The sequence below is a fragment of the Engystomops pustulosus genome, chromosome 1 (genome assembly GCF_040894005.1).
Source record: "Engystomops pustulosus chromosome 1, aEngPut4.maternal, whole genome shotgun sequence".
Taxonomy (NCBI): Eukaryota; Metazoa; Chordata; class Amphibia; order Anura; family Leptodactylidae; genus Engystomops; species Engystomops pustulosus.
This window is the reverse complement of record NC_092411.1, coordinates 600499-625055: the sequence shown is the minus strand read 5'-3', so window position 1 is coordinate 625055 and position 24557 is coordinate 600499. Positions and strand designations below refer to the sequence as shown.

The 24557-nt window shown below is 47.5% G+C and overlaps 2 protein-coding genes and 1 long non-coding RNA gene across 4 annotated transcripts in view; all 3 read left to right on the top strand.

The window, feature by feature from the left end:
- FAM219A (family with sequence similarity 219 member A) overlaps positions 1–19111 on the top strand; it is a 75292-nt gene extending 56181 nt beyond the window's left edge. For both annotated transcript variants that reach the window (XM_072132717.1, XM_072132715.1), the window contains exon 6: positions 17519–19111. In XM_072132717.1, coding sequence (XP_071988818.1) covers positions 17519–17677 — 159 coding nt within the window. In that variant the 3' untranslated portion in view covers positions 17678–19111. The remainder of the gene's footprint in view (positions 1–17518) is intronic.
- Positions 19112–20174: 1063 nt separating this feature from the next.
- LOC140114536 (uncharacterized) lies at positions 20175–22688 on the top strand. Its single transcript, XR_011852735.1, has 2 exons — positions 20175–20722; positions 20791–22688. It is a non-coding gene; the product is annotated as an uncharacterized lncRNA (long non-coding RNA).
- An 874-nt stretch (positions 22689–23562) lies between these two features.
- Positions 23563–24557, top strand: part of LOC140114520 (BOS complex subunit NCLN-like) — a 37914-nt gene continuing 36919 nt past the window's right edge. Inside the window, exon 1 of the mRNA XM_072132713.1 lies at positions 23563–23796. Coding sequence (XP_071988814.1) covers positions 23652–23796 — 145 coding nt within the window. The 5' untranslated portion in view covers positions 23563–23651. The remainder of the gene's footprint in view (positions 23797–24557) is intronic.

Below are 24557 nucleotides of genomic sequence, written 5' to 3'. Positions count from 1 at the left end.
GTACTGTGCTCATATATACAGGATATGAGTAGTAGTACTGTACTGTGCCCATATATACAGGATAGGAGTAGTGGTACTGTGCTGTGTCCATATATACAGGATAGGAGTAGTAGTACTGTGCTGTGTCCATATATACAGGATAGGAGTAGTAGTACTGTGCTATACCCATATATACAGGATAGGAGTAGTAGTACTGTACTGTGCCCATATATACAGGATAGGAGTAGTAGTACTGTGCTGTGTACATATATACAGGATAGGAGTAGTAGTACTGTGCTGTGCCCATATATACAGGATAGGAGTAGTAGTACTGTACTGTGCCCATATATACAGGATAGGAGTAGTAGTACTGTGCTGTGCCCATATATACAGGATAGGAGTAGTAGTACTGTGCCCATATATACAGGATAGGAGTAGTAGTACTGTGCTGTGCTCATATATACAGGATAGGAGTAGTAGTACTGTGCTGTGCCCATATATACAGGACAGGAGTAGTAGTACTGTGCTCATATATACAGGATAGGAGTAGTAGTTCTGTGCTGTGCCCATATATACAGGATAGGAGTAGTAGTACTGTGCTGTGTCCATATATACAGGATAGGGGTAGTAGTACTGTGCTCATATATACAGGATAGGAGTAGTAGTTCTGTGCTGTGCCCATATATACAGGATAGGAGTAGTAGTACTGTGCTGTTCCCATATATACAGGATAGGAGTAGTAGTACTGTGCTGTGTCCATATATACAGGATAGGAGTAGTAGTACTGTGCTGTGTCCATATATACAGGATAGGAGTAGTAGTACTGTGCTGTGTCCATATATACAGGATAGGAGTAGTAGTACTGTGCTGTGCCCTTATATACAGGATAGGAGTAGTAGTACTGTGCTGTGCCCATATATACAGGATAGGAGTAGTAGTACTGTGCTGTGCTCATATATACAGGATAGGAGTAGTAGTACTGTGCTGTGCCCATATATACAGGACAGGAGTAGTAGTACTGTGCTCATATATACAGGATAGGGGTAGTAGTACTGTGCTCATATATACAGGATAGGAGTAGTAGTAATGTGCTGTACCCATATATACAGGATAGGAGTAGTAGTACTGTGCCCATATATACAGGATAGGAGTGGTAGTACTGTGCTGTGCCCATATATACAGGATAGGAGTAGTAGTACTGTGCCCATATATACAGGATAGGAGCAGTAGTACTGTGCCCATATATACAGGATAGGAGTAGTAGTACTGTGCCCATGTATACAGGATAGGAGTAGTAGTACCGTGGTGTGCCCATATATACAGGATAGGAGTAGTAGTACTGTGCTGTGCCCATATATACAGGATAGCAGTAGTAGTACTGTGCTGTGTCCATATATACAGGATATGAGTAGTAGTACTGTACTGTGCCCATATATACAGGATAGGAGTAGTAGTACTGTGCTGTGTCCATATATACAGGATAGGAGTAGTAGTACTGTGCTATACCCATATATACAGGATAGGAGTAGTAGTACTGTACTGTGCCCATATATACAGGATAGGAGTAGTAGTACTGTGCTGTGCTCATATATACAGGATAGGAGTAGTAGTACTGTGCTCATATATACAGCATAGGGGTAGTAGTACTGTGCTCATATATACAGGATAGGAGTAGTAGTACTGTGCTGTGCCCATATATACAGGACAGGAGTAGTAGTACTGTGCTCATATATACAGGATAGGAGTAGTAGTTCTGTGCTGTGCCCATATATACAGGATAGGAGTGGTAGTACTGTGCTGTGCCCATATATACAGGATAGGAGTAGTAGTACTGTGCTGTGCCCATATATATAGGATAGGAGTAGTAGTACTGTGCTGTGCCCATATATACAGGATAGGAGTAGTAGTACTGTGCTCATATATACAGCATAGGGGTAGTAGTACTGTGCTCATATATACAGGATAGGAGTAGTAGTTCTGTGCTGTGCCCATATATACAGGATAGGAGTAGTAGTACTGTGCCCATATATACAGGATAGGAGCAGTAGTACTGTGCTGTGCCCATATATACAGGATAGGAGTAGTAGTACTGTGCTGTGCCCATATATACAGGATAGTAGTGGTAGTACTGTGCTGTGCCCATATATACAGGATAGGAGTAGTAGTACTGTGCTGTGCTCATATATACAGGATAGGAGTAGTAGTACTGTGCTGTGCCCATATATACAGGACAGGAGTAGTAGTACTTTGCCCATATATACAGGATACTAGTGGTAGTACTGTGCTGTGCTCATATATACAGGATAGGAGGAGTAGTACTGTGCAGTGCCCATATATACAGGATAGGAGTAGTAGTACTGTGCTGTGCCCATATATACAGGATAGTAGTGGTAGTACTGTGCTGTGCCCATATATACAGGATAGGAGTAGTAGTACTGTGCTGTGCTCATATATACAGGATAGGAGTAGTAGTACTGTGCTGTGCCCATATATACAGGATAGGAGTAGTAGTACTGTGCCCATATATACAGGATAGTAGTGGTAGTACTGTGCTGTGCCCATATATACAGGATAGGAGTAGTAGTACTGTGCTGTGCCCATATATACAGGACAGGAGTAGTAGTACTGTGCTCATATATACAGGATAGGAGTAGTAGTTCTGTGCTGTGCCCATATATACAGGATAGGAGTAGTAGTACTGTGCTGTGTCCATATATACAGGATAGGGGTAGTAGTACTGTGCTCATATATACAGGATAGGAGTAGTAGTTCTGTGCTGTGCCCATATATACAGGATAGGAGTAGTAGTACTGTGCTGTTCCCATATATACAGGATAGGAGTAGTAGTACTGTGCTGTGTCCATATATACAGGATAGGAGTAGTAGTACTGTGCTGTGTCCATATATACAGGATAGGAGTAGTAGTACTGTGCTGTGTCCATATATACAGGATAGGAGTAGTAGTACTGTGCTGTGCCCATATATACAGGATAGGAGTAGTAGTACTGTGCTGTGCTCATATATACAGGATAGGAGTAGTAGTACTGTGCTGTGCCCATATATACAGGACAGGAGTAGTAGTACTGTGCTCATATATACAGGATAGGGGTAGTAGTACTGTGCTCATATATACAGGATAGGAGTAGTAGTAATGTGCTGTACCCATATATACAGGATAGGAGTAGTAGTACTGTGCCCATATATACAGGATAGGAGTGGTAGTACTGTGCTGTGCCCATATATACAGGATAGGAGTAGTAGTACTGTGCCCATATATACAGGATAGGAGCAGTAGTACTGTGCCCATATATACAGGATAGGAGTAGTAGTACTGTGCCCATGTATACAGGATAGGAGTAGTAGTACCGTGGTGTGCCCATATATACAGGATAGGAGTAGTAGTACTGTGCTGTGCCCATATATACAGGATAGCAGTAGTAGTACTGTGCTGTGTCCATATATACAGGATATGAGTAGTAGTACTGTACTGTGCCCATATATACAGGATAGGAGTAGTAGTACTGTGCTGTGTCCATATATACAGGATAGGAGTAGTAGTACTGTGCTATACCCATATATACAGGATAGGAGTAGTAGTACTGTACTGTGCCCATATATACAGGATAGGAGTAGTAGTACTGTGCTGTGCTCATATATACAGGATAGGAGTAGTAGTACTGTGCTCATATATACAGCATAGGGGTAGTAGTACTGTGCTCATATATACAGGATAGGAGTAGTAGTACTGTGCTGTGCCCATATATACAGGACAGGAGTAGTAGTACTGTGCTCATATATACAGGATAGGAGTAGTAGTTCTGTGCTGTGCCCATATATACAGGATAGGAGTGGTAGTACTGTGCTGTGCCCATATATACAGGATAGGAGTAGTAGTACTGTGCTGTGCCCATATATATAGGATAGGAGTAGTAGTACTGTGCTGTGCCCATATATACAGGATAGGAGTAGTAGTACTGTGCTCATATATACAGCATAGGGGTAGTAGTACTGTGCTCATATATACAGGATAGGAGTAGTAGTTCTGTGCTGTGCCCATATATACAGGATAGGAGTAGTAGTACTGTGCCCATATATACAGGATAGGAGCAGTAGTACTGTGCTGTGCCCATATATACAGGATAGGAGTAGTAGTACTGTGCTGTGCCCATATATACAGGATAGTAGTGGTAGTACTGTGCTGTGCCCATATATACAGGATAGGAGTAGTAGTACTGTGCTGTGCTCATATATACAGGATAGGAGTAGTAGTACTGTGCTGTGCCCATATATACAGGACAGGAGTAGTAGTACTGTGCCCATATATACAGGATACTAGTGGTAGTACTGTGCTGTGCTCATATATACAGGATAGGAGGAGTAGTACTGTGCAGTGCCCATATATACAGGATAGGAGTAGTAGTACTGTGCTGTGCCCATATATACAGGATAGTAGTGGTAGTACTGTGCTGTGCCCATATATACAGGATAGGAGTAGTAGTACTGTGCTGTGCTCATATATACAGGATAGGAGTAGTAGTACTGTGCTGTGCCCATATATACAGGATAGGAGTAGTAGTACTGTGCCCATATATACAGGATAGTAGTGGTAGTACTGTGCTGTGCCCATATATACAGGATAGGAGTAGTAGTACTGTGCTGTGCCCATATATACAGGATAGGAGTAGTAGTACTGTGCTGTGCCCATATATATACAGGATAGGAGTAGTAGTACTGTGCTGTGCCCATATATATACAGGATAGGAGTAGTAGTACTGTGCTGTGCCCATATATACAGGATAGGAGTGGTAGTACTGTGCTGTGCCCATAATAATACAGGATAGGAGTAGTAGTACTGTGCCCATGTGTACAGGATAGGAGTAGTAGTACTGTGCTGTGTTCATATATACAGGATAGGAGTAGTAGTACTGTGCCCATGTGTACAGGATAGGAGTAGTAGTAATGTGCTGTACCCATATATACAGGATAGGAGTAGTAGTACTGTTCCCATATATACAGGATAGGAGTGGTAGTTCTGTGCTGTGCCCATATATACAGGATAGGAGTAGTAGTTCTGTGCTGTGCCCATATATACAGGATAGGATTAGTAGTACTGTGCTGTGCTCATATATATACAGGATAGGAGTAGTAGTACTGTGCTGTGTCTATATATACAGGATAGAAGTAGTAGTACTGTGCTGTGCTCATATATACAGGATAGGAGTAGTAGTACTGTGCTGTGCCCATATATACAGGATAGGAGTAGTAGTACTGTGCTGTGCTCATATATACAGGATAGGAGTAGTAGTACTGTGCTGTGCTCATATATACAGGATAGGAGTAGTAGTACTGTGCTGTGTCCATATATACAGGATAGGAGTAGTAGTACTGTGCTGTGCCCATATATACAGGATAGGAGTAGTAGTACTGTGCTGTGCCCATATATACAGGATAGGAGTAGTAGTGCTGTGCTTTGCCCATACATACAGGATAGGAGTAGTAGTACTGTGCTGTGTCCATATATACAGGATAGGAGTAGTTGTACTGTGCTGTGCCCATGTGTACAGGATAGGAGTAGTAGTACTGTGCGGTGTCCATATATACAGGATAGGAGTAGTAGTACTGTGCTGTGCCCGTATATACAGGATAGGAGTAGTAGTACTGTGCTGTGCCCATATATACAGGATAGGAGTAGTAGTACTGTGCTGTGCCCATATATACAGGATAGGAGTAGTAGTACTGCGCTGTGCTCATATATATACAGGATAGGAGTAGTAGTACTGTGCTGTGCTCATATATATACAGGATAGGAGTAGTAGTACTGTGCCCATATATACAGGATAGGAGTAGTAGTACTGTGCTGTGCCCATATATACAGGATAGGAGTAGTAGTACTGTGCTGTGCTCATATATATACAGGATAGGAGTAGTAGTACTGTGCCCATATATACAGGATAGGAGTAGTAGTACTGTGCTGTGTCCATATATACAGGATAGGAGTAGTAGTACTGTGCTGTGCCCATATATACAGGATAGGAGTAGTAGTACTGTGCTGTGCCCATATATACAGGATAAGAGTAGTAGTACTGTGCTGTGCCCATATATACAGGATAGGAGTAGTAGTACTGTGCTGTTCTCATATATACAGGATAGGCGTAGTAGTACTGTGCTGTGCCCATGTGTACAGGATCGGAGTAGTAGTACTGTGCTGTGTCCATATATACAGGATAGGAGTAGTAGTACTGTGCTGTGCCCGTATATACAGGATAGGAGTAGTAGTACTGTGCCCATGTGTACAGGATAGGGGTAGTAGTACTGTGCTGTGCCCATGTGTACAGGATAGGAGTAGTAGTACTGTGCTGTGCCCATATTTTTAGGATAGGAGTAGTAGTACTGTGCTGTGCCCATATATACAGGATAGGAGTAGTAGTACTTTGCTGTGCCCATATATACAGGATAGGAGTAATAGTACTGTGCTGTGCCCATTTATACAGGATAGGAGTAATAGTACTGTGCTGTGCCCATATTTTTAGGATAGGAGTAGTAGTACTGTGCTGTGCCCATATATACAGGATAGGAGTAGTAGTACTGTGCTGTGCCCATATATACAGGATAGGAGTAGTAGTACTGTGCTGTGCCCATATATACAGGATAGGGGTAGTAGTACTGTGCTGTGCCCATATTTTTAGGATAGGAGTAGTAGTACTGTGCTGTGTCCATATATACAGGATATGAGTAGTAGTACTGTGCTGTACTCATATATACAGGATAGGAGTAGTAGTACTGTGCCCATATATATAGGATAGGAGTAGTTGTACTGTGCTGTGTCCATATATACAGGATAGGAGTAGTAGTACTGTGCTGTGTCCATATATACAGGATAGGAGTAGTAGTACTGTGCTGTGCCCATATATACAGGATAGGAGTAGTAGTACTGTGCTGTGCCTATATATACAGGATAGGAGTAGTAGTACTGTGCTGTGCCCATGTATACAGGATAGGAATAGTAGTACTGTGCTGTGCCTATATATACAGGATAGGAGTAGTAGTACTGTGCTATGCACATATATACAGGATAGGAGTAGTAGTACTGTGCTGTGTCCATATACACAGGATAGGTGAAGTAGTACTGTGCTATGCACATATATACAGGATAGGAGTAGTAGTACTGTGCTGTGCTCATATATACAGGATAAGAGTTGTAGTACTGTGCTGTGTCCATATATACAGGATAGGAGTAGTAGTACTGTGCTGTGCTCATATATACGGGATAGGAGTAGTAGTACTGTGCTGTGCCCATATATACAGGATAGGAGTAGTAGTACTGTGCTGTGCTCATATATACAGGATAGGAGTAGTAGTACTGTGCTGTGCCCATATATACAGGATAGGAGTAGTAGTTCTGTGCTGTGCCCATATATACAGGATAGGAGTAGTAGTACTGTGCTGTGCCCATATATACAGGATAGGAGTAGTAGTACTGTGCTGTGCCCATATATACAGGATAGGAGTAGAAGTACTGTGCTGTGCCCATATATACAGGATAGGAGTAGCAGTACTGTGCTGTGCCCATATATACAGTATAGGAGTAGTAGTACTGTGCTGTGTCCATATATACAGGATACGAGTAGTAGTACTGTGCTGTGCACATATATACAGGATAGAAGTAGTAGTATTGTGATGTACCCATATATACAGGATAGGAGTAGTAGTACTGTGCTGTGCTCATATATACAGGATAGGCGTAGTAGTACTGTGCAGTGCCCATATATATATATATTGGATAGGAGTAGTAGTTCTGTGCTGTGCCCATATATACAGGATAGGAGTAGTAGTTCTGTGCTGTGCCCATATATACAGGATAGGAGTAGTAGTTCTGTGCTGTGCCCATGTGTACAGGATAGGAGTAGTAGTACTGTGCTGTGCCCATATATACAGGATAGGAGTAGTAGTACTGTGCCCATATATACAGGATAGGGGTAGTAGTACTGTGCTGTGCACATATATACAGGATAGGAGTAGTAGTACTTTGCTCTGCTCATATATACAGGATAGGAGTAGTAGTACTGTGCTGTTCCCATATATACAGGATAGGAGTAGTAGTACTGTGCTGTGTACATATATACAGGATAGGAGTAGTAGTACAGTTCTGTGCCCATATATACAGGATAGGAGTAGTAGTACTATGCTGTGCCCATATATACAGGATAGGAGTAGTAGTACTTTGCTCTGCTCATATATACAGGATAGGAGTAGTAGTACTGTGCTGTGCCCATATATACAGGATAGGAGTAGTAGTACTGTGCTGTGTACATATATACAGGATAGGAGTAGTAGTACAGTTCTGTGCTCATATATACAGGATAGGAGTAGTAGTACTATGCTGTGCCCATATATACAGGATAGGAGTAGTAGTACTGTGCTCTGCTCATATATACAGGATAGGAGTAGTAGTACTGTGCTCTGCTCATATATACCGGATAGGAGTAGTAGTACTGTGCTGTGCCCATATATACAGGATAGGAGTAGTAGTACTGTGCTGTGTACATATATACAGGATAGGAGTAGTAGTACTGTGCTCTGCTCATATATACCGGATAGGAGTAGTAGTACTGTGCTCTGCTCATATATACAGGATAGGAGTAGTAGTACTGTGCTGTGTACATATATACAGGATAGGAGTAGTAGTACTGTGCTGTGCCCTTATATACAGGATAGGAGTAGTAGTACTGTGCTGTGCTCACATATACAGGATAGGAGGAGTAGTACTGTGCTGTGCTCATATATACAGGATAGGAGTAGTAGTACTGTGCTGTGCCCATATATACAGGATAGGAGTAGTAGTACTGTGCTATGCACATATATACAGGATAGGAGTAGTAGTACTGTGCTGTGCCCATATATAATGGATAGGGGTAGTAGTACTGTGCTGTGCCCATATATACAGGATAGGGGTAGTAGTACTGTGCTGTGCCCATATATACAGGATAGGAATATACAGGATAGGAGTAGTAGTACTGTGCCCATATATACAGGATAGGAGTAGTAGTACTGTGCTGTGCCCATATATACAGGATACGAGTAGTAGTACTGTGCTGTGCCCATATATACAGGATAGGAGTAGTAGTACTGTGCTGTGCCCATATATACAGGATAGGAGTAGTAGTACAGTTCTGTGCCCATATATACAGGATAGGAGTAGTAGTACTGTGCTCTGCTCATATATACAGGATAGGAGTAGTAGTACTGTGCTCTGCTCATATATACCGGATAGGAGTAGTAGTACTGTGCTGTGCCCATATATACAGGATAGGAGTAGTAGTACTGTGCTGTGTACATATATACAGGATAGGAGTAGTAGTACTGTGCTCTGCTCATATATACCGGATAGGAGTAGTAGTACTGTGCTCTGCTCATATATACAGGATAGGAGTAGTAGTACTGTGCTGTGTACATATATACAGGATAGGAGTAGTAGTACTGTGCTGTGCCCTTATATACAGGATAGGAGTAGTAGTACTGTGCTGTGCTCACATATACAGGATAGGAGGAGTAGTACTGTGCTGTGTCCATATACACAGGATAGGAGTAGTAGTACTGTGCTGTGCTCATATATACTGGATAGGAGTAGTAGTACTGTGCTGTGCTCATATATACAGGATAGGAGTAGTAGTACTGTGCTGTGCTCATATATACAGTATAGGAGTAGTAGTACTGTGCTATGCACATATATACAGGATAGGAGTAGTAGTACTGTGCTGTGCCCATATATAATGGATAGGGGTAGTAGTACTGTGCTGTGCCCATATATACAGGATAGGGGTAGTAGTACTGTGCTGTGCCCATATATACAGGATACGAGTAGTAGTACTGTGCTGTGTACATATATACAGGATAGGAGTAGTAGTACTGTGATGTGCCCATGTATACAGGATAGGAGTAGTAGTACTGTGCTGTGCCCATGTATACAGGATAGGAGTAGTAGTACTGTGCTGTGTCTATAAGTATAATACAGGATGTAACTCAGGATCAGTACAGGATAAGTAATGTCATGTATGTACACAGTGACTGCACCAGCAGCAGAATAGTGAGTGCAGCTCTGGGGTATAATACAGGATGTAACTCAGGATCAGTACAGGATAAGTAATGTCATGTATGTACACAGTGACTGCACCAGCAGCAGAATAGTGAGTGCAGCTCTGGGGTATAATACAGGATGTAACTCAGGATCAGTACAGGATAAGTAATGTCATGTATGTACACAGTGACTGCACCAGCAGCAGAATAGTGAGTGCAGCTCTGGGGTATAATACAGGATGTAACTCAGGATCAGTACAGGATAAGTAATGTCATGTATGTACACAGTGACTGCAGCAGCAGCAGAATAGTGAGTGCAGCTCTGGGGTATAATACAGGATGTAACTCAGGATCAGTACAGGATAAGTAATGTCATGTATGTACACAGTGACTGCACCAGCAGCAGAATAGTGAGTGCAGCTCTGGGGTATAATACAGGATGTAACTCAGGATCAGTACAGGATAAGTAATGTCATGTATGTACACAGTGACTGCACCAGCAGCAGAATAGTGAGTGCAGCTCTGGGGTATAATACAGGATGTAACTCAGGATCAGTACAGGATAAGTAATGTCATGTATGTACACAGTGACTGCACCAGCAGCAGAATAGTGAGTGCAGCTCTGGAGTATAATACAGGATGTAACTCAGGATCAGTACAGGATAAGTAATGTCATGTATGTACACAGTGACTGCACCAGCAGCAGAATAGTGAGTGCAGCTCTGGGGTATAATACAGGATGTAACTCAGGATCAGTACAGGATAAGTAATGTCATGTATGTACACAGTGACTGCACCAGCAGCAGAATAGTGAGTGCAGCTCTGGGGTATAATACAGGATGTAACTCAGGGTCAGTACAGGATAAGTAATGTCATGTATGTACACAGTGACTGCACCAGCAGCAGAATAGTGAGTGCGGCTCTGGGGTATAATACAGGATGTAACTCAGGATCAGTACAGGATAAGTAATGTCATGTATGTACACAGTGACTGCACCAGCAGCAGAATAGTGAGTGCAGCTCTGGGGTATAATACAGGATGTAACTCAGGATCAGTACAGGATAAGTAATGTCATGTATGTACACAGTGACTGCACCAGCAGCAGAATAGTGAGTGCAGCTCTGGGGTATAATACAGGATGTAACTCAGGATCAGTACAGGATAAGTAATGTCATGTATGTACACAGTGACTGCACCAGCAGCAGAATAGTGAGTGCAGCTCTGGAGTATAATACAGGATGTAACTCAGGATCAGTACAGGATAAGTAATGTCATGTATGTACACAGTGACTGCACCAGCAGCAGAATAGTGAGTGCGGCTCTGGGGTATAATACAGGATGTAACTCAGGATCAGTACAGGATAAGTAATGTCATGTATGTACACAGTGACTGCACCAGCAGCAGAATAGTGAGTGCAGCTCTGGAGTATAATACAGGATGTAACTCAGGATCAGTACAGGATAAGTAATGTCATGTATGTACACAGTGACTGCACCAGCAGCAGAATAGTGAGTGCAGCTCTGGGTATAATACAGGATGTAACTCAGGATCAGTACAGGATAAGTAATGTCATGTATGTACACAGTGACTGCCCCAGCAGCAGAATAGTGAGTGCAGCTCTGGGGTATAATACAGGATGTAACTCAGGATCAGTACAGAATAAGTAATGTCATGTATGTACACAGTGACTGCACCAGCAGCAGAATAGTGAGTGCAGCTCTGGGATATAATACAGGATGTAACTCAGGATCAGTACAGGATAAGTAATGTCATGTATGTACACAGTGACTGCACCAGCAGCAGAATAGTGAGTGCAGCTCTGGAGTATAATACAGGATGTAACTCAGGATCAGTACAGGATAAGTAATGTCATGTATGTACACAGTGACTGCACCAGCAGCAGATAGTGAGTGCAGCTCCGGAGTATAATACAGGATGTAACTCAGGATCAGTACAGGATAAGTAATGTCATGTATGTACACAGTGACTGCACCAGCAGCAGAATAGTGAGTGCAGCTCTGGGGTATAATACAGGATGTAACTCAGGATCAGTACAGGATAAGTAATGTCATGTAAGTACACAGTGACTGCACCAGCAGCAGAATAGTGAGTGCAGCTCTGGCGTATAATACAGGAGGTAACTCAGGATCAGTACAGGATAAGTAATGTCATGTATGTACACAGTGACTGCACCAGCAGCAGAATAGTGAGTGCAGCTCTGGGGTATAATACAGGATGTAACTCAGGATCAGTACAGGATAAGTAATGTCATGTATGTACACAGTGACTGCACCAGCAGCAGATAGTGAGTGCAGCTCCGGAGTATAATACAGGATGTAACTCAGGATCAGTACAGGATAAGTAATGTCATGTATGTACACAGTGACTGCACCAGCAGCAGAATAGTGAGTGCAGCTCTGGGGTATAATACAGGATGTAACTCAGGATCAGTACAGGATAAGTAATGTCATGTATGTACACAGTGACTGCACCAGCAGCAGAATAGTGAGTGCAGCTCTGGGGTATAATACAGGATGTAACTCAGGATCAGTACAGGATAAGTAATGTCATGTATGTACACAGTGACTGCACCAGCAGCAGAATAGTGAGTGCAGCTCTGGAGTATAATACAGGATGTAACTCAGGATCAGTACAGGATAAGTAATGTCATGTATGTACACAGTGACTGCACCAGCAGCAGAATAGTGAGTGCGGCTCTGGGGTATAATACAGGATGTAACTCAGGATCAGTACAGGATAAGTAATGTCATGTATGTACACAGTGACTGCACCAGCAGCAGAATAGTGAGTGCAGCTCTGGAGTATAATACAGGATGTAACTCAGGATCAGTACAGGATAAGTAATGTCATGTATGTACACAGTGACTGCACCAGCAGCAGAATAGTGAGTGCAGCTCTGGAGTATAATACAGGATGTAACTCGGGATCAGTACAGGATAAGTAATGTCATGTATGTACACAGTGACTGCACCAGCAGCAGAATAGTGAGTGCAGCTCTGGGTATAATACAGGATGTAACTCAGGATCAGTACAGGATAAGTAATGTCATGTATGTACACAGTGACTGCCCCAGCAGCAGAATAGTGAGTGCAGCTCTGGGGTATAATACAGGATGTAACTCAGGATCAGTACAGAATAAGTAATGTCATGTATGTACACAGTGACTGCACCAGCAGCAGAATAGTGAGTGCAGCTCTGGGATATAATACAGGATGTAACTCAGGATCAGTACAGGATAAGTAATGTCATGTATGTACACAGTGACTGCACCAGCAGCAGAATAGTGAGTGCAGCTCTGGAGTATAATACAGGATGTAACTCAGGATCAGTACAGGATAAGTAATGTCATGTATGTACACAGTGACTGCACCAGCAGCAGATAGTGAGTGCAGCTCCGGAGTATAATACAGGATGTAACTCAGGATCAGTACAGGATAAGTAATGTCATGTATGTACACAGTGACTGCACCAGCAGCAGAATAGTGAGTGCAGCTCTGGGGTATAATACAGGATGTAACTCAGGATCAGTACAGGATAAGTAATGTCATGTAAGTACACAGTGACTGCACCAGCAGCAGAATAGTGAGTGCAGCTCTGGGGTATAATACAGGATGTAACTCAGGATCAGTACAGGATAAGTAATGTCATGTATGTACACAGTGACTGCACCAGCAGCAGAATAGTGAGTGCAGCTCTGGGGTATAATACAGGATGTAACTCAGGATCAGTATAGGATAAGTAATGTCATGTATGTACACAGTGACAGCACCAGCAGCAGAATAGTGAGTGCAGCTCTGGAGTATAATACAGGATGTAACTCAGGATCAGTACAGGATAAGTAATGTCATGTATGTACACAGTGACTGCACCAGCAGCAGAATAGTGAGTGCAGCTCTGGGGTATAATACAGGATGTAACTCAGGATCAGTACAGGATAAGTAATGTCATGTATGTACACAGTGACTGCACCAGCAGCAGAATAGTGAGTGCAGCTCTGGCGTATAATACAGGAGGTAACTCAGGATCAGTACAGGATAAGTAATGTCATGTATGTACACAGTGACTGCACCAGCAGCAGAATAGTGAGTGCAGCTCTGGGGTATAATACAGGATGTAACTCAGGATCAGTACAGGATAAGTAATGTCATGTATGTACACAGTGACTGCACCAGCAGCAGATAGTGAGTGCAGCTCCGGAGTATAATACAGGATGTAACTCAGGATCAGTACAGGATAAGTAATGTCATGTATGTACACAGTGACTGCACCAGCAGCAGAATAGTGAGTGCAGCTCTGGGGTATAATACAGGATGTAACTCAGGATCAGTACAGGATAAGTAATGTCATGTATGTACACAGTGACTGCACCAGCAGCAGAATAGTGAGCGCAGCTCTGGAGCATAATACAGGATGTAACTCAGGATCAGTACAGGATAAGTAATGTCATGTATGTACACAGTGACTGCACCAGCAGCAGAATAGTGAGTGCAGCTCTGGAGTATAATACAGGATGTAACTCAGGATCAGTACAGGATAAGTAATGTCATGTATGTACACAGTGACTGCACCAGCAGCAGAATAGTGAGTGCAGCTCTGGAGTATAATACAGGATGTAACTCAGGATCAGTACAGGATAAGTAATGTCATGTATGTACACAGTGACTGCACCAGCAGCAGAATAGTGAGTGCAGCTCTGGAGTATAATACAGGATGTAACTCAGGATCAGTACAGGATAAGTAATGTCATGTATGTACAGTGACTGCACCAGCAGCAGAATAGTGAGTGCAGCTCTGGAGTATAATACAGGATGTAACTCAGGATCAGTACAGGATAAGTAATGTCATGTATGTACACAGTGACTGCACCAGCAGCAGAATAGTGAGTGCAGCTCTGGAGTATAATACAGGATGTAACTCAGGATCAGTACAGGATAAGTAATGTCATGTATGTACAGTGACTGCACCAGCAGCAGAATAGTGAGTGCAGCTCTGGAGTATAATACAGGATGTAACTCAGGATCAGTACAGGATAAGTAATGTCATGTATGTACACAGTGACTGCACCAGCAGCAGAATAGTGAGTGCATCTCTGGGGTATAATACAGAATAGTGAGTGCAGCTCTGGGGTATAATACAGAATAGTGAGTGCAGCTCTGGGGTATAATACAGGATAGTGAGTGCAGCTCTGGGGTATAATACAGAATAGTGTGTGCAGCTCTAGGGTATAATACAGAATAGTGAGTGCAGCTCTGGGGTATAATACAGAATAGTGAGTGCAGCTCTGGGGTATAATACAGAATAGTGAGTGCAGCTCTGGGGTATAATACAGAATAGTGAGTGCAGCTCTGGGGTATAATACAGGATAGTGAGTGCAGCTCTGGGGTATAATACAGAATAGTGAGTGCAGCTCTGGGGTATAATACAGAATAGTGAGTGCAGCTCTGGGGTATAATACAGAATAGTGAGTGCAGCTCTGGGGTATAATACAGAATAGTGAGTGCAGCTCTGGGGTATAATACAGAATAGTGAGTGCAGCTCTGGGGTATAATTCAGAATAGTGAGTGCAGCTCTGGGGTATAATACAGAATAGTGAGTGCAGCTCTGGGGTATAATACAGAATAGTGAGTGCAGCTCTGGGGTATAATACAGAATAGTGAGTGCAGCTCTGGGGTATAATACAGAATAGTGAGTGCAGCTCTGGGGTATAATACAGAATAGTGAGTGCAGCTCTGGGGTATAATACAGAATAGTGAGTGCAGCTCTGGGGTATAATACAGGATAGTGAGTGCAGCTCTGGGGTATAATACAGAATAGTGAGTGCAGCTCTGGGGTATAATACAGGATAGTGAGTGCAGCTCTGGGGTATAATACAGGATAGTTAGTGCAGCTCTGGGGTATAATACAGAATAGTGAGTGCAGCTCTGGGGTATAATACAGAATAGTGAGTGCAGCTCTGGGGTATAATTCAGAATAGTGAGTGCAGCTCTGGGGTATAATACAGAATAGTGAGTGCAGCTCTGGGGTATAATACAGAATAGTGAGTGCAGCTCTGGGGTATAATACAGGATAGTGAGTGCAGCTCTGGGGTATAATACAGAATAGTGAGTGCAGCTCTGGGGTATAATACAGAATAGTGAGTGCAGCTCTGGGGTATAATACAGAATAGTGAGTGCAGCTCTGGGGTATAATACAGAATAGTGAGTGCAGCTCTGGGGTATAATACAGGATAGTGAGTGCAGCTCTGGGGTATAATACAGGATAGTGAGTGCAGCTCTGGGGTATAATACAGGATAGTGAGTGCAGCTCTGGGGTATAATACAGAATAGTGAGTGCAGCTCTGGGGTATAATACAGAATAGTGAGTGCAGCTCTGGGGTATAATACAGAATAGTGAGTGCAGCTCTGGGGTATAATACAGAATAGTGAGTGCAGCTCTGGGGTATAATACAGAATAGTGAGTGCAGCTCTGGGGTATAATACAGAATAGTGAGTGCAGCTCTGGGGTATAATACAGAATAGTGAGTGCAGCTCTGGGGTATAATACAGGATAGTGAGTGCAGCTCTGGGGTATAATACAGGATAGTTAGTGCAGCTCTGGGGTATAATACAGAATAGTGAGTGCAGCTCTGGGGTATAATACAGAATAGTGAGTGCAGCTCTGGGGTATAATTCAGAATAGTGAGTGCAGCTCTGGGGTATAATACAGAATAGTGAGTGCAGCTCTGGGGTATAATACAGAATAGTGAGTGCAGCTCTGGGGTATAATACAGAATAGTGAGTGCAGCTCTGGGGTATAATACAGGATAGTGAGTGCAGCTCTGGGGTATAATACAGAATAGTGAGTGCAGCTCTGGGGTATAATACAGAATAGTGAGTGCAGCTCTGGGGTATAATACAGAATAGTGAGTGCAGCTCTGGGGTATAATACAGAATAGTGAGTGCAGCTCTGGGGTATAATACAGGATAGTGAGTGCAGCTCTGGGGTATAATACAGGATAGTGAGTGCAGCTCTGGGGTATAATACAGGATAGTGAGTGCAGCTCTGGGGTATAATACAGAATAGTGAGTGCAGCTCTGGGGTATAATACAGAATAGTGAGTGCAGCTCTGGGGTATAATACAGGATAGTGAGTGCAGCTCTGGGGTATAATACAGAATAGTGAGTGCAGCTCTGGGGTATAATACAGGATAGTGAGTGCAGCTCTGGGGTATAATACAGGATAGTGAGTGCAGCTCTGGGGTATAATACAGAATAGTGAGTGCAGCTCTGGGGTATAATACAGGATAGTGAGTGCAGCTCTGGGGTATAATACAGGATAGTGAGTGCAGCTCTGGGGTATAATACAGGATAGTGAGTGCAGCTCTGGGGTATAATACAGGATAGTGAGTGCAGCTCTGGGGTATAATACAGAATAGTGAATCTTTTCCCACTTTGTTTCTGCAGCAGATAAACCAGGACTTGAACATTCAGCTCCTGAAGGACGGCTACCGATTAGATGAGATTCCAGACGATGAAGATCTGGACCTGATACCCCCCAAATCTGTGAACCCCACCTGCATGTGCTGCCAAGCCACCTCCTCCACCGCCTGCCATATCCAGTAATGCGGGAGCTGCCTGTGATTTGTGCGTCCACGATTCCTGTAAATCTAACAGCCATTGCTTCCTCCTATGGTAGGACACGCACCGATCTGTGTTCATGGAGCCGGGAGAAACCAAAAACTCCATCCGCCATTTTATTTCATGGGTTCTGTCCGCGGAGCCGGGACCGGAGAAGCCACGCCCCTCCCCTCCCCCGCAGACTCTGCTGCTGCTTCTCATCGTGCACCTGTAGTCGTAGTCAGGGGCGGGTCAGGACTGAAGCCGAGGTCCAGCGGGCTGATCCACAGTCTGGGGGTGTCTCTAGCATCATGTAAGTTCTCTTTGTAGTGGGGTCATTTCCGGGCGCTTCAGCGCTCCCCTTCATTTCCCGGGATACCTATGGACGTCCCATAACGCTGGGGGATGGGGTTATGGGGTGCACTTCGGTAGGATTTTGTGGGCTCTACTTAAATCTTGGGGTTCTCTAGTTCCTTTTGGCTCAGCAGAAGTAATTGGGGTGACCTATGATTGTGGGGTTCAGGCTGGCGCCTTGTATAGCGATGGCTCAGCAGATGCTCTATATAGTCATCCCATAATCTGGGGGTCATTTTAGGATGGTGGAGGCCCCATGTTAGTAGTGGGGGATGTGAGGGGCTCCCCCTGTATTTTGTGGTTGATTGTGAGGGACCCAGGATTTGGGGTTTGCCTGTAGTTGGGGATAAGTTTGGGTACATCCAGGCCCGGGGCAGGTGCCGTGTTTGGTTAAGCTAAAGTACCAGAGCCCCCCCTCCCATAATACACAGGAGACCACCCTGTATGGTACGTGGAAGCCTCCTGTGCCCCCCACTCATATACTGTACAAGAGCCCCCCATAACCTGCACAGGACCCCCATCATACTGCACGTCATTTGGTTTCTTCTGTCTCCATGTTTTATGTCCATAGTATACAGAGACCCCCCCCCCCCCCATACAGACCACTCTCCGCTCAGTCTGTACCCCTCCCCCGCACACAGGCCCCTCCCCCGCACACAGGCCCCTCCCCTGCGTCCCTCTCCCTGACCCTCATGTAATAAGCTGAGCTGCGTCACTTCTGTCCGGGGAGAGGCGCGAGGTCCTCCATGCCTCTCATTATGAGGTTTGCAGTTTCTTTCAGGTGACACTGGTTGGTGCTGTCAGGGGTCATGTGGTCAGGGGAGGAGCTGTGATGTTAGGGGAGGGGCCATGAGGATGGGGCGGAGCTCCTCGTGCCATAGTGCACCCCTTATCCACAGTTTGCACATAACATGTAGATGTTTACACAGGACACCATCTCTCCGTGACCTGCAGGGGGCGCTGCTGGAGAGGCCGAGTCAGTGACTAAAAGAAAAACATCCTCTAGGGGGAGTGGCGCAGTCTGTGTCATGTGCAGGGGGCGGCCTCTAGGGGGAGGGACGGGGTCTGTGTGATGCGCAGGGGTTGGCTTCTAGGGGGAGTGGCGCGGTCTGTGTGATGCGCAGGGGGCGGCCTCTAGGGGGAGGGACGGGGTCTGTGTGATGCGCAGGGGTCGGCTTCTAGGGGGAGTGGCGCGGTCTGTGTGATGCGCAGGGGGTGGCCTCTAGGGGGAGTGGCGCGGTCTGTGTGATGCGCAGGGGTCGGCTTCTAGGGGGAGTGGCGCGGTCTGTGTGATGCGCAGGGGTCGGCTTCTAGGGGGAGTGGCGCGGTCTGTGTGATGCGCAGGGGTCGGCTTCTAGGGGGAGTGGCGCGATCTGTGTGATGCGCAGGGGTCGGCTTCTAGGGGGAGTGGCGCGGTCTGTGTGATGCGCAGGGGTCGGCTTCTAGGGGGAGTGGCGCGGTCTGTGTGATGCGCAGGGGTCGGCTTCTAGGGGGAGTGGCGCGGTCTGTGTGATGCGCAGGGGTCGGCTTCTAGGGGGAGGGACGGGGTCTGTGTGATGCGCAGGGGTCGGCTTCTAGGGGGAGTGGCGCAGTCTGTGTGATGCGCAGGGGTCGGCTTCTAGGGGGAGTGGCGCGGTCTGTGTGATGCGCAGGGGTGCTGCAGGGTCTGTGTGATGCGCAAGGGGTGGGAAGGCATGGGGCGGGGCATCAGTACGGTGCCCTGTAGGCCAGTGAGGTGTAGACCAGCTTCTAAGGGGGGCGCTGGGAGCTCCTGGGTGTTGTTGCGCCCCCCCCGGAGGCCATTGAGGTGTAGACCAGCTTCTAGGGGGCGCTGGGAGTTCCTGGGTGTTGTAGTGCCCCCCCGGAGGCCGGTGAGGTGTATCGCAGCCTCTAGAGGGCGCTAGTAGCTCCTGGGTGTTGTAGTGCCCCCCCTGGAGGCCGGTGAGGTGTATTGCAGCCTCTGCAGGGCGCTGGGAGCTCCTGGGTGTTGTAGCGCTCCCCGGAGGCCGGTGAGGTGTATTGCAGCCTCTGCAGGGCGCTGGGAGCTCCTGGGTGTTGTAGTGCCCCCGGAGGCCGGTGAGGTGTATTGCAGCCTCTAGAGGGCGCTGGGAGCTCCTGCGTGTTGTAGTGCCCCCCCCCCCCCCCCTGGAGGCCGGTGAGGTGTATTGCAGCCTCTGCAGGGCGCTGGGAGCTCCTGGGTGTTGTAGCGCTCCCCGGAGGCCGGTGAGGTGTATCGCAGCCTCTGCAGGGCGCTGGGAGCTCCTGGGTGTTGTAGTGCCCCCGGAGGCCGGTGAGGTGTATTGCAGCCTCTAGAGGGCGCTGGGAGCTCCTGGGTGTTGTAGCGCCCCCGGAGGCCGGTGAGGTGTATCGCAGCCTCTGCAGGGCGCTGGGAGCTCCTGGGTGTTGTAGCGCCCCCGGAGGCCGGTGAGGTGTATCGCAGCCTCTAGAGGGCGCTGGGAGTTCCTGGGTGTTGTAGCGCCCCCGGAGGCCGGTGAGGTGTATGGCAGCCTCTAGAGGGCGCTGGGAGCTCCTGGGTGTTGTAGCGCCCCCGGAGGCCGGTGAGGTGTATGGCAGCCTCTAGAGGGCGCTGGGAGCTCCTGGGTGTTGTTGCGCCCCCGGAGGCCGGTGAGGTGTATCGCAGCCTCTAGAGGGCGCTGGGAGTTCCTGGGTGTTGTAGCGCCCCCGGAGGCCGGTGAGGTGTATCGCAGCCTCTGCAGTGCGCTGGGAGCTCCTGGGTGTTGTAGCGCTCCCCGGAGGCCGGTGAGGTGTATTGCAGCCTCTAGAGGGCGCTGGGAGCTCCTGGGTGTTGTAGCGCCCCCGGAGGCCGGTGAGGTGTATCGCAGCCTCTGCAGGGCGCTGGGAGCTCCTGCGTGTTGTAGCGCCCCCGGAGGCCGGTGAGGTGTATCGCAGCCTCTAGAGGGCGCTGGGAGCTCCTGGGTGTTGTAGCGCCCCCGGAGGCCGGTGAGGTGTATCGCAGCCTCTAGAGGGCGCTGGGAGTTCCTGGGTGTTGTAGCGCCCCCGGAGGCCGGTGAGGTGTATGGCAGCCTCTAGAGGGCGCTGGGAGCTCCTGGGTGTTGTAGCGCCCCCGGAGGCCGGTGAGGTGTATGGCAGCCTCTAGAGGGCGCTGGGAGCTCCTGGGTGTTGTTGCGCCCCCGGAGGCCGGTGAGGTGTATCGCAGCCTCTAGAGGGCGCTGGGAGTTCCTGGGTGTTGTAGCGCCCCCGGAGGCCGGTGAGGTGTATCGCAGCCTCTGCAGTGCGCTGGGAGCTCCTGGGTGTTGTAGCGCTCCCCGGAGGCCGGTGAGGTGTATTGCAGCCTCTGCAGGGCGCTGGGAGCTCCTGGGTGTTGTAGCGCCCCCGGAGGCCGGTGAGGTGTATGGCAGCCTCTGCAGAGCGCTGGGAGCTCCTGGGTGTTGTAGCGCCCCCGGAGGCCGGTGAGGTGTATTGCAGCCTCTGCAGGGCGCTGGGAGTTCCTGGGTGTTGTAGCGCCCCCCGGAGGCCGGTGAGGTGTATCGCAGCCTCTGCAGGGCGCTGGGAGCTCCTGGGTGTTGTAGCCCCCCCGGAGGCCGGTGAGGTGTATCGCAGCCTCTGCAGGGCGCTGGGAGTTCCTGGGTGTTGTAGCGCCCCCGGAGGCCGGTGAGGTGTATCGCAGCCTCTGCAGGGCGCTGGGAGCTCCTGGGTGTTGTAGCGCCCCCGGAGGCCGGTGAGGTGTATTGCAGCCTCTAGAGGGCGCTGGGAGCTCCTGGGTGTTGTAGCGCCCCCGGAGGCCGGTGAGGTGTATGGCAGCCTCTGCAGGGCGCTGGGAGTTCCTGGGTATTGCAGCGCCCCCCGGAGGCCGGTGAGGTGTATGGCAGCCTCTAGAGTGCGCTGGGAGTTCCTGGGTATTGCAGCGCCCCCCGGAGGCCGGTGAGGTGTATCGCAGCCTCTGCAGGGCGCTGGGAGCTCCTGGGTGTTGTAGTGCCCCCGGAGGCCGGTGAGGTGTATTGCAGCCTCTGCAGGGCGCTGGGAGCTCCTGGGTGTTGTAGCGCCCCCGGAGGCCGGTGAGGTGTATTGCAGCCTCTGCAGAGCGCTGGGAGCTCCTGGGTGTTGTAGCGCCCCCGGAGGCCGGTGAGGTGTATTGCAGCCTCTAGAGGGCGCTGGGAGCTCCTGGGTGTTGTAGCGCCCCCGGAGGCCGGTGAGGTCGGTGTCCTGGCCCTTGTTGTAGTGAATGTCGCTGCTGCCCCTTTATTTCCTGCTGTACATTATAAGTGATTATAATCCTGCAAGACATCACATGACCCGAGACCCAGAGGGGGACACCATATGAAGATGGGACAATCCCTTTAAGAGAAGCCCCCGGGGCGTCCAGTCTTGTGCACAGGCGGCTGTAGTGATGGGGGGCACATACTTTTGGGGGTCACTGTACTTCTCTCCATCGTGTAGGATTTGTTCTGCCTTAACCCCTGTAGAGCGCCGCCCTCTAGGCCGGAGCAGGACACGACACCCTGTGGCACAGAAGAGGTTAAATCACTTTTCCGATTTTTGCGTCGTATTATTTATTCTGGGATGTTTTTTTGTTGATCTGTAAAATTGTATAATATTTTTTTTTAACATTTCCATCGCAGTATTTATCAATGTTACTGGTGTGTGTAGTGTAACATGACTCTAATAAAGCATATCGACCAGAGCCCCGCCTCCTTGTCTATCACACAACTTCATATCGACCAGAGCCCCGCCTCCTTGTCTATCACACAACTTCATATCTACCAGAGCCCCGCCTCCTTGTCTATCACACAACTTCATATCGACCAGAGCCCCGCCTCCTTGTCTATCACACAACTTCATATCGACCAGAGCCCCGCCTCCTTGTCTATCACACGACTCTAATAGAGCATATTGACCAGAACCCCACCTCCTTGTCTATCACACAACTCTAATAGAGCACATCTACCAGAGCCCCGCCTCCTTGTCTATCACAAGTTTCTTATAAAGCACATCGACCAGAGTCCCCGCCCCCGGGACACCAGCAGATGCGGCCCCGCCCCCGGGACACCAGCAGATGCGGCCCGCCCCCGGGACACCAGCAGATGCGGCCCCGCCCCCGGGACACCAGCAGATGCGGCCCCGCCCCCGGGACACCAGCAGATGCGGCCCCGCCCCCGGGACACCAGCAGACGTTAACACAGCCCCTTCTTCATCATCAGGCATGGCCCCGCCCCCAGTGCCTCGGCCAGCACAGACACACCTGGTGCACAGAGAAGAGTGAGTAATGGGGACCTCCTGATCCCCTTCCTGCATAATTGCCGCATGAGGTTCCATCCAGTCACATGGACAGGACCGATACACAGTCACAACACCTCAGCTCTGTGTAACTGGAGACGTTTCAGAAGAGAATTTATATCCAGTCTCTACAATCCCAGACTGACAGATTACATGTGCTGCACACTGTAACAGACCCCCAGCTGTGAGAAGTATTATGTATACATATTATTCTGGGATATTTCCCAAATATCAGGAGTCCTAAAATACATCAATGAGTCTCCCCCGGGACCCCCCAAGTCTGGGGGGAGGGTCCTGTATAACAGACGGGTGACCCCCGGCTCTCAGACACGGATTAGCCGCAGATTAGGCAGATGGTGTCAGCACAACAATGAGACGACGGTCAGTGACAGAGAGCAGCCGCGGATCCAGGATGATAGGGGTAGTAGTGCTGTGCATCCTGCTCCCCGGGACCTTCACCCGGGAATTCACCGTCTACCGGATGCAGCAATACGGACTGGAGGGGCGGAGCCACGGTGAGTGATGGAAAGTCCATATAATATGTACATATAGTGCACACATAGCCCCATACACTGCCCATATAATATGTACATATAGTGCACACATAGCGCCATACACTGCCCATATAATATGTACATATAGTGCACACATAGCGCCATACACTGCCCATATAATATGTACATATAGTGCACACATAGCGCCATACACTGCCCATATAATATGTACATATAGTGCACACATAGCGCCATACACTGCCCATATAATATGTACATATAGTGCACACATAGCGCCATACACTGCCCATATAATATGTACATATAGTGCACACATAGCACCATACACTGCCCATATAATATGTACATATAGTGCACACATAGCGCCATACACTGCCCATATAATATGTACATATAGTGCACACATAGCGCCATACACTGCCCATATAATATGTACATATAGTGCACACATAGCCCCATACACTGCCCATATAATATGTACATATAGTGCACACATAGCGCCATACACTGCCCATATAATATGTACATATAGTGCACACATAGCCCCATACACTGCCCATATAATATGTACATATAGTGCCCACATAGCGCCATACACTGCCCATATAATATGTACATATAGTGCACACATAGCGCCATACACTGTTCATATAATATGTACATATAGTGCACACATAGCCCCATACACTGCCATATAATATGTACATATAGTGCCCACATAACCCCATACACTGCCATATAATATGTACATATAGTGCACA